Below are 9485 nucleotides of genomic sequence, written 5' to 3'. Positions count from 1 at the left end.
CACCACTTCAACTGGGACTCCAACTATGACCCGCAGCACCACCTCAACAGAGGCTCCAACTGGAACCACTACAGAGATCCCAACCACAACACCCACCACAACTTCATCTGGGACTCCAAGTCCGACCCCCACCACAACCACAACAGAGATTCCAACTCCGACCACTACAGAGACCCGAACCACAGGACCCACCACCACTTCAACTGGGACTCCAACTCCGACCCCCACCACAAGCACAACAGAGATTCCAACTCCGACCACTATAGGGACCCCAACCACAACACCCACCACAACTTCAACTGGGACTCCAACTCCGACCACCACCACTACAGAGACAATCCCCACTACTATCACAACCACAGAGACCCCAACACCAATAACCACCACCACAGTGACCCCAACACCACCACTGACCACCACCTCCACAGTGACTCCAACTCCGACCCTCACCATTAGCACCACCTCCACCGAGACTCCAACACCTACACCCACCATAACAGAGACCCCAACCCCCGCATCCACCACCACAGAAACCCCCTCCCCGACCACTGCCACATCCACAGAGACTCCAACCCCACTTCCCAACATTAGCACTACCAGCAGCACATCAAAATCTCTTCCTACGTCTTCCCCTCCAACCTCCCAGTCCACCTATCCCTCTTCCATGGAATCTACCACGCTTGTGACCACCACCCCAACAATTGTGGAGACATATAGCACACCACAGACCCCAGCGTCGACAGAATCAGCCATCACTACGACAGGAGGAACCACGCCCTCTCCACCTACACCTGGCCCCACCCCTCCAGGTACACAGAGACCATGGAACTTGCGTGGTTATTGGTGATGCGCTTACCGTTCCTTCTCCCGCCAGGGGAGCTTTACAACTCTTGGGTCTTGAGACAGGTGCCCCCCACCCTACCCAGTGAGAGCGGTCCCCAAGAAGGCTCCAGGAGGGCTCGCCTGCCTCTCCTGCCCCCCAAGTCCCGATGCTGAGTGTTCAGGAAGCTGCTGACCCCACAGTACGTCTCTCCTTGGGCATGGCTGCCTGTGGCCCACATCCCTCAGCCTATGGCTGTAAGATGGGCTACGTGGGCAAACCCATCCTGAGGGAAGACCACCGAGGCACGTGTGGCCTCATGGGGAGTAGAGGCTGCCAGTCAGGTGCCATGGGAGACCCTCCCTCTGTCCCCCCTCTTCCAGCTGCACTTCTCCCCTGGGGCTTTGGAGGGCAGCTGGTCAGCCTCTCTTGATGGACCAATGTCCTGTGGCTCTCGTGCTGCCTGGAGCTGGTGCCTCACCCCCGTGGCCTCCCTGTTACATACACCATAGACTGTGGGCCCTGACACTCTGCTCAACCCTGAGACTGAGGGCTGGGGAAATGGATGTGAGGCCTCCCACGCCAGGTACCAGGTCCTTTGAGTGAGCTGCCCACACGCACTTGCCGCCAGGCCGCCTGTGCATCTGCGATGGGTGGACGCCCTCAGCCCTGACTGCACCCTCCATTCTTACAGGCTCGCCAACCTCGGGTCCCACCTCCTCGAAGACCACTCCCACCCGTGGAACCACGACTGGGCCCCCTTCATCCACCACAGGCCCCCCTTCCACACCCACACCCACTCCCACGACTGTGTCAACGACTTCCACGGGAACTTCCACACCAATAGGACACTCGTCGACCATGCCACCCACGCTACAGACCACCAGCACCTTGACCTCCAGTGTGACCACCCCCACGGTGATCCCATTAACCTCACCCAACATCACCACGAGCATCGTCTCAGTCACCACCAAGCCCCAGAGGGAATGCTGCTATTTCAATGAAACGTACTATGCCCCAGGTACCCAAGCTTTTCATTCTGACTCAGGCAATGCAGGCTGGTGGGACTTTGCGTTCCCAGCGCCCAGGGGTCAGTTGAAGGTCTAAACTGGGCGCTTGCTTGGGAAGCTGGATGCCAGTACGGGCGGATGTCTCCATGGCCAGCCCCGTGTGCTGCCACCACAAATCAGGGCTGAGTGAGGGTGGTGTGGACTTCTCTCTCGTGGCCTCTGTGGGGACCCGCCTGGGTACTCTGGTGGCCAGCCCTGTGTGGATGGGGTAAGGACTGGGTCTTTCCCCTTGCAGGTGAGCTGGTGTACAATAGCACACATGGGGACACCTGCTATTACGTGAACTGCTCGCTGGACTGCACACTTGAGATCTTCAACTGGTCCTGCCCATCCACACCCACCACCCAGCCATCCATGACATCCAGTGTGCCGCCCACCACCAAGCCCCCTGCGTGCCTGGACTTCGATCCTCCCAGACAGGTCTGTGTCTGTGGGTGGCTTTTGTCCCCTCGGGCACACCCCCCCCCACTATCTGGGCATCCAAAGCCCCAGGTGCTACCTTTCTGCTGGTTATGCCCCTGCCCCTATGCCCCACATCCCCAGTTGGGCGAAGGCTTTAGGCAGCTTGCTGGGCTCAGGGTCTGCTGTGGCCCTCCCACCTTCTCTCCCACGCGCCCCTTGCTGTAGTGAGGTGGCTGGCTGCCCTCCTGGACGGGGTTGCCCTTCGCCTTCAGCCTCCTGGGCAGGGCTCTTAGGTGCTCACCTGGGGTCTCGCCTGCACGGCCCACCCCTCCTGTGTGAACCTGGGCGCCAGGCTGGTGCCGCTGACCCTGTGCCCTCCCCACCTGCAGGAGAACGAGACCTGGTGGCTGTGTAACTGCACCATGGCCATCTGCAAGTACAACAACACCGTGGAGCTCGTGGAGGTGAAGTGCGACCCCCCACCCATGCCCACCTGCTCCAACGGCCTCATGCCTGTGCGTGTCGAGGACCCCGACAAGTGCTGCTGGCACTGGGAGTGTGACTGTAAGCCCGACGCCACAGAGACCCACCCCACCTGCTCCCCACTGTGTGTGTGGGAGCTGCAGACCCCAGGCTGTCGTGATGGCTTTGATGGCTGAGCACCCGCGGAGAGTCAGGCCCACGTTTGGAGCAATTTCTCACGCTTCCTGCTTATTCCCCATCTCAGGCCAGGGGTCCGGGGGGAGGGAGGGGCTTGCCTGGTAGAGTATGGCCGCTGCCGAGGGGCCTGGGGTGGGGGTGGGGCAGAGCTGGAGTTGGAACCGAGGCCTGGCCACTGCGGGCTGAGTGCGGAAGGCACTCTTGGGGCCCAGATGTCCCACGTGCCCCAGGAACCAGACTTCGGGGCTTCCCTCAGTTTCTGCTTGCCCTTCCCACCTGACCCTTGACCCTTGGTCCCTGTCCTTGACCCTGTCCCTGTCCCAGCCCCCAGCCCATGGCTCGGCACTGGCTCACCCCAGCTCCCTCTGCAGGCTACTGCACGGGCTGGGGGGACCCGCACTACGTCACCTTCGATGGGCTGTACTACAGCTACAAGGGCAACTGCACGTACGTGCTGGTGGAGGAGGTCACTCCCACCATGGACAACTTCGGGGTCTACATCGACAACCAGCACTGTGACATCAACAGCCAAGCGTCCTGCCCCCACGCGCTCATCGTGCGCCATGAGACCCAGGAGGTTCTGATCAAGGCCGTGCACACGATGCCCATAAGGGTGCAGGCACGTTGGCTGGGGAAGGGTGTCTACGGCGGGGCGCACTGATGCGGGCTCCCTTAGCCGGTGGGAGGCTGGGCTTCCTCCCCCAGAGCCAGGCTTGGAGAGGGCAGGGCGGCGCTCAGCGGACACATTTCTGTGTCTGGCCCTCTGGAGGCATTCAGGGACCTCTTGACCTCCCCCTCTCATGCCCCTGCCACCCACCCTGGGCACAGGTCTCTGTGGCAGAAGCCCCCTCCCTGAGGACAGGGGTGAGTGGGGAGGGGCCCTGAACACACTGCACGGCGTTGTTGGTTCCCGTGGCCCGGGGAGTCCTACCCCGTGCACGGGGGCCCCCAGGTCTCCGGGGGACTCTGAGGACAGAGGCCCTGCCACCTTGCCCCTGAGACGAGTCAGGACAAGGATCAGCGCGATGGAAAGAAGAGGGAAGGGGGAGAGGGACGGGCAGAGATCCCCGCACTGGGTGCTCAGCCTGAGGACAGGCGGGGGTAGGGTGACCCCAGGTGCCTCCGGAGGCACAGCTCATCCCACCCTGCTGGCCTTCCCTGACCCCAGATGTCTCGGCCACAGGTGCAGGTCAACAGGCAGGCCGTGGCGCTGCCCTATAAAAAGTACGGGCTGCAGGTGTACCAGTCAGGCATCAACTATGTGGTGGACATCCCTGAGCTGGGTGCCCTCATCTCCTACGACAGCCTTTCCTTCTCCATCCGGCTGCCCTACCACCGGTTTGGCAACAACACGAAGGGCCAGTGTGGTGAGCCTCTCGCCCCCCGTGCGCTGCCCCAGGGAGGGTGTCCGGGCTGCGGCTGGCCGCGGGCGCCTGCCCCCGCGGCTGTGGTTCTCAGCGCCGTGCAGGCCCCCACCGCCTTATCTGGGTTGGGCTCCTGTGGGAAGCCAATAGGAGCCTAGTCTAGTCTGTGCCCTTGGCCCCGGCCAGCCGGCCAGGGACCTGGGCTGGGAGGGGCTGGGTCCTGGGGCTTTGCCCAGCCTGCTGGACGGCTGGGCTCGGCTCAGGGACGCGTGGCCTTCCTGCCGACACAGGTACGTGCACCAACAGCACCTCGGATGACTGCACGCTGCCCGGTGGGGAGGCCGCCGCCAACTGCGAGGTCGCGGCTGGCCACTGGGTGGTGAACGACCCCTCGGAGCCGCAGTGTCCCCACAGGGGCTTCACCACCGAGCGCCCGGCCGCCTGGCCATCGGTGGGCAGCAGCACAACCACCGGGACACGCTCTCCGTCTCCGCTCTGCGAGCTCATCAAGGACAGGTGATCCCGGCCCGGGCCCAGCTGCACCCCTGCTGGTCTGCGGAGAAGAGGCCACAAGGGCTGAGCCTGGGGCTGGGGAGGCAGAAGGAGGTCACAGTGGGGCCCGGGACTCGGGCTCCTGATTTCCATGGGGCTGAGTGGCCCGTAAGGCATCCCTGTGCCCTTTGTGACCCCCCCATCTCTCCTGCCTCCTGGGCTGGTGCAGGGGCGGTTGGGCTTGAATCCTGGGTAGAGACTAGTTGACTCGGGACAGAGTTTGCATCCAGGACTGATGCTGGGGAGGGGTATTTGGGCTTAGACAGAGAGGGGGCGCTCCCAAAGCTGGCATCCCTGGGAGCGAGCAGCTTGTCCCCAGAGGTGGGCGAGTCGGGGCTGAGAGGTTCCCTGCTGGCGTTGCTGGAGGGGGGTCTTGGCACCCCGTGGCCGTTTAGACACGAAGCTTCCATCTCTGGGCCTGAGCACAGCGTCTCATCCTCGGGCCACAGCGCTGGCCCCTCTACCCCAAGGCCAGCCCGGCCGCTCTGCTCCCACCCTCAGCCCACGGGCACCTGTCTGGTGGTGCAGGCTGAGCCGGGCCCTGGGGGACAGCCCAGGTGGAGGTGCTGGGCAGGGGGTATTGTGAGAGAGGCTGGGGCACTGGCCAGACCGTGACCTGCAGCCCTCCACCCGCAGCTTGTTCGCCCGGTGCCACACTGTGGCATCCCCCAAGCACTACTACGAAGGCTGCATATTCGACAGCTTCACTGCGCCCGACTCAAGCCTGGAGTGTGCCAGCCTGCAGGCCTACGCAGCCCTCTGTGCCCAGAAGGGCATCTGTGTCGACTGGCGGAGCCACACCGGCGGGGCCTGCCGTGAGTGCCTGCCCGCCCCGTCCCGGGCTCTGCTGGGCGCTGTGCCGGGAGCCAGACTGGGGTGGGGGGACAGGCCACCAGAAGAGCGGCCTTGCTCAGCACCCGGCGGGCTGGGCCCCCTCCTCCTGGCTCGGGGCAGCGTGGGGGGCTGAGGCCACGCTCAGCCCGTGCGGGTGTGTGGGGTCCTGTTTGGGAGGGGTTGGGCACGATGTCACTTGGGGGTTAGGGTGGGGGACACAGGCTTTCCCCCTCTGACTCTGGTTCCTGCCCCCTCCCCACAGTGGTGACGTGCCCGGCGCACCGCGAGTACCGGGCCTGTGGTCCCGTGGAGGAGCCCACCTGCAAGTCCAGGTCAGTCACCGTGGATGTGTCGGGGCGGTAGGCTGTCCCTCTGACCGTGCTCCTGGCCGGTGTGTCGGGGCTGGTCGTCCAGTCTGTCCCCTCGCCGTCTCATGATGCTCTCCCCCCCAGCCCCACCCAGGCAAACAGCCCACGCCTGGCAGAAGGCTGCTTCTGTCCCAAGGGCACCACCAGCTACGCGCCCGGCTTCGACGTCTGCGTGGACCTGTGCGGTAGGCTGCCTGCCAGAGGCCGCTACTCCTCCCTGGGGCTGAGGCCAGCTCCCACATGCTGGGGCTGTGCTCACAGGGCTGTGCTCACAGGGCCTGTCTCCTTCCTTCCTAGGCTGCGTGGGGCCCGACAACGTGCCCAGAGAGGTAGGCCGACACCCTTGGTGCTGGGACTGGACACTCCCACGAGCCCTGCATTTTGGGAGGTGGGATGGGTTGGAATGAGAACCTGGGACCCTTGGAGGCTATAATGAGTAATGAGTGATTTAAGTCCTGGAAGGCTGAGCTAGCAGGGGGATCCACCCACTAGCCATTTCATGCTCTGTCTACACCTGCGGCGGCGTCTGCAGTGTTGAGTGTGTCTCCTGCGCGTGGTTGGCTCTTTAGCTCCACGCTGTGTGAACCCCACAGAGGCACGTGGCACGTCTGCCCCGCACCAGCCCTGTGTGTGCACACGCTGGTGAGCAGGTCTCGGTTGTGATGTGAGTGTCCTGGCCCAGAACCTGCCCTGTGCGCTCAGAGCAGGGAGGGCGCGGGCTTTCCCGCAGGCCGCCGGGTGCAGCGCGGCCTCGGGCTGACCAGCGCCCGCTCTCCCCCTGTTTGCCCCTCCTCCCTGCAGTTTGGGGAGCACTTTGAGTTCGACTGCAAGGACTGCATCTGCCTGGAGGGGGGCAGCGGCATCGTCTGCAGGCCCAAGACATGCCACCCCAGGCCCCGCATGGAGTGCAAGGAGAACGGCACCTACCCTGTCACAGAGGTCGACCCCACCAACATCTGTTGCAACATCACCTCTTGCAGTAAGGCGCCCGCGGGGCAGGGAGCGGGCCTGGCCCTGCTGTGGTTTCTGGAGGTGGGGGCCTCAGGACGTGTCCGCAGGAGAGTGGGCGTCGGTGGGGCCACGGGGGTCCAGACGCCGGGTCCCTCTGCTGCAGGCCCCAGCCCTGTGCAGGGTGGCGTCGGGGCTCGGCCAGCTAGCAGCCGTGCTCACTGGGGCGTCTCCCCCGTTTTCAGAATGCAATGCCATCCTGTGCAGGGAGAACCCCCCGCCGTGCCCACTGGGCTTCGAGGTGAAGAGCAAAATGGTCCCTGGGAGGTGCTGCCCCTTCTACTCGTGTGGTAGGTGGGCCGGGGTGGGGGATGAAGGAGGTCTAGGCCGGGCAGCCGGGCTGGGGCTGGGCAGCGGTGTGATGGGGGGATGGGGAGGTGGGGGGGTGGGGCTGAAGTGGCCCCTGCCTGGGGGCTCAAGTTCTGCCCAGCGGATGCACCCAGCCCAGTCCGCTGGCTCTGCGTCCACGTGGGCTCAGGCAGGACAGTCTGACCTTCGTTCCTCTTCTTCCCCCCAAGTGCCCAAGGGCGTGTGTGTTCTCCGGAACGCTGAGTACCAGGTGAGCCCTGACGGGCTGCGGGGAGCGGGGCCGGGTGCACAGAGGGCTTCGGGGCATGGGGTTTGGCAGGCTCTTGGCTGGCCCGGTGAGGGGCCCTGCTCTGGGGGCTCTCGGGCCCTGCTCTGGGGGCTCTCGGCCCCTGGGGCACCCAGCTCACCTGCTGGTGATGGGGGGCGGTGCCCTGGAGGAGGGGAGGTGCATTGGAGGCCCCGCCTCACCTGCCCTCCCTGTGCCCGAAGCCCGGTTCTCCAGTCTTCTCCTCCAAGTGCCAGAACTGCACGTGCACCGAAGGCAGGGACAACGCCACGCAGCTCAACATCATCTCCTGCACCCACGTGCCTTGCAACACCTCCTGCAACCCCGTAAGCACCCCCTGCCCAGACAAGTGCGGCCCGCCCACCGCCGTCCCCGCGCAGCCCTTCCTCTTTCGATGCCAGCCCGCCCGGGTGTCCTGCAGGGCTTTGAGCTGGTGGACGCCCCCGGCGAGTGTTGCAAGAAGTGTCAGCAGACCCAGTGCATCGTCATCAACCGGCCCGGCAGCCAGATCGTGGTCCTGAAGGTGCGCACGCCTGTCCTTCCCCGCCCGGGGCAAGGCTGAGTCTCCCCCGGGGCTGCAAGGCTGTACGCGTCCTGTCTCTTATCAGGACACCTGCCATGGGATTTTGGCCCCCTGTCCCTCCCCCACGCCCCGGGTAATCCAGGATGGTCTCACCTGGAGATCTTTAATTCAGCTCCCTCTGAAAGACACCCTTTCCAGATCAGGTCACCTCTGCGGGATGCGCGGGTTAGGTTGTGGACCCGCCTGTGGACTACAGGCTGGTAGTCCCTGGGCCCCTCCTGGGTGCCGCCGGCCTGGTGGCCCCGGGCCTGTGGGCTGCACTCGGCAGGGTGTTCGGGGAGCTGCCAGGTGTCTCCAGTTGCCTTTCTGGGTGGGACTCCTGCCAGGCCTCCCACAGACCCTCCTCTGCCCCACAGCCCGGCGACATGAAGAGAGACCCCCTGAACAACTGTACCTTCTTCAGCTGCATGAAGATACATGGCCAGTTCATCTCATCCGTCTCCAGCATCACCTGCCCCGACTTTGACCCCGGCACCTGTCTCCCGGTGAGCAGGCCCATCACTGATGGGAGTGCGGGTCCCCGATGTTCCTGAGCGGCTGGACCTCCAGCACCAGGACAGCAGCCTCCAGCCTGGAGGGTCTGCTGTGGGCCCTTATGCAGGAACGGCCGCTTGCACCCCTGTGGCAAGAGGGGGGCTGTCACTGCTCGGGGAGGCCTGCGAGTCCCAGCTCTTTCTCCTTCCCGCCAGGGCTCCATCACACTCATGCCCAATGGCTGCTGCAGGAAATGTGAGTTCGGGCGGGTGGCTCCTGGGGCACGGGGCGCGGCGGCCTGGCAGTGGGCTCCACCCGGGCCCCTTGAAGGGAGGACAGCACGAGGGGATGGTGCCCCGGGAATCCCGTCCCCTCTGCGCCACCCTCAGCTGGACGCTGAGTTCGAAGGCATCACCTGGGCTGCCCAGGAAGCCTGAACCCCTTCCTGAGAAGCAGGACAGAGCTCAGCTTGCTTGAGGGCGGCCGAGGTGGGGTGCTTGGGGAGGGGAGAGGAAGCAGTGAGGGGGAGTGAGAGGGCCCTGGATGGTGGAGACCCCCCCGAGCCTCTGCCCCCTCTCCCCAGGCCTCCCTCGCAATGAGACCAGGGTCCCCTGCTCCACTGTCCCTGTCGTCAGGGAAATTTCGCACAACGGCTGCGCCAAGCTGGTCACCATGAACGACTGCTCCGGGTCCTGCGGGACCTTCGCCATGTGAGGCCCAGGCCGCGAGTGGCCCTGGTGGGGGCGGCGGGGGGG

General features: G+C 64.8%; 1 protein-coding gene across 1 annotated transcript in view; it reads left to right on the top strand.

Annotated features, from left to right (window-relative positions):
* Window positions 1-9485, top strand: part of MUC2 (mucin 2, oligomeric mucus/gel-forming) — a 48747-nt gene that overhangs the window by 20610 nt on the left and 18652 nt on the right. Inside the window, exons 29-47 of the mRNA XM_029209435.1 lie at window positions 365-809; window positions 1515-1841; window positions 2126-2310; window positions 2682-2856; window positions 3324-3571; window positions 4136-4319; window positions 4607-4832; window positions 5505-5683; window positions 5965-6034; window positions 6155-6255; window positions 6368-6399; window positions 6872-7049; window positions 7264-7368; window positions 7597-7637; window positions 7877-7999; window positions 8095-8196; window positions 8613-8741; window positions 8946-8985; window positions 9314-9440. Of these exons, the coding sequence (XP_029065268.1) occupies window positions 365-809; window positions 1515-1841; window positions 2126-2310; window positions 2682-2856; window positions 3324-3571; window positions 4136-4319; window positions 4607-4832; window positions 5505-5683; window positions 5965-6034; window positions 6155-6255; window positions 6368-6399; window positions 6872-7049; window positions 7264-7368; window positions 7597-7637; window positions 7877-7999; window positions 8095-8196; window positions 8613-8741; window positions 8946-8985; window positions 9314-9440 (3017 nt within the window). The remainder of the gene's footprint in view (window positions 1-364; window positions 810-1514; window positions 1842-2125; window positions 2311-2681; window positions 2857-3323; window positions 3572-4135; window positions 4320-4606; window positions 4833-5504; window positions 5684-5964; window positions 6035-6154; window positions 6256-6367; window positions 6400-6871; window positions 7050-7263; window positions 7369-7596; window positions 7638-7876; window positions 8000-8094; window positions 8197-8612; window positions 8742-8945; window positions 8986-9313; window positions 9441-9485) is intronic.

This window comes from Monodon monoceros, unplaced genomic scaffold (assembly GCF_005190385.1).
Source record: "Monodon monoceros isolate NGI ecotype Baffin Bay Population unplaced genomic scaffold, NGI_Narwhal_1 Super_Scaffold_7, whole genome shotgun sequence".
Taxonomy (NCBI): Eukaryota; Metazoa; Chordata; class Mammalia; order Artiodactyla; family Monodontidae; genus Monodon; species Monodon monoceros.
This window is presented reverse-complemented; position numbering and strand designations above follow the sequence as displayed.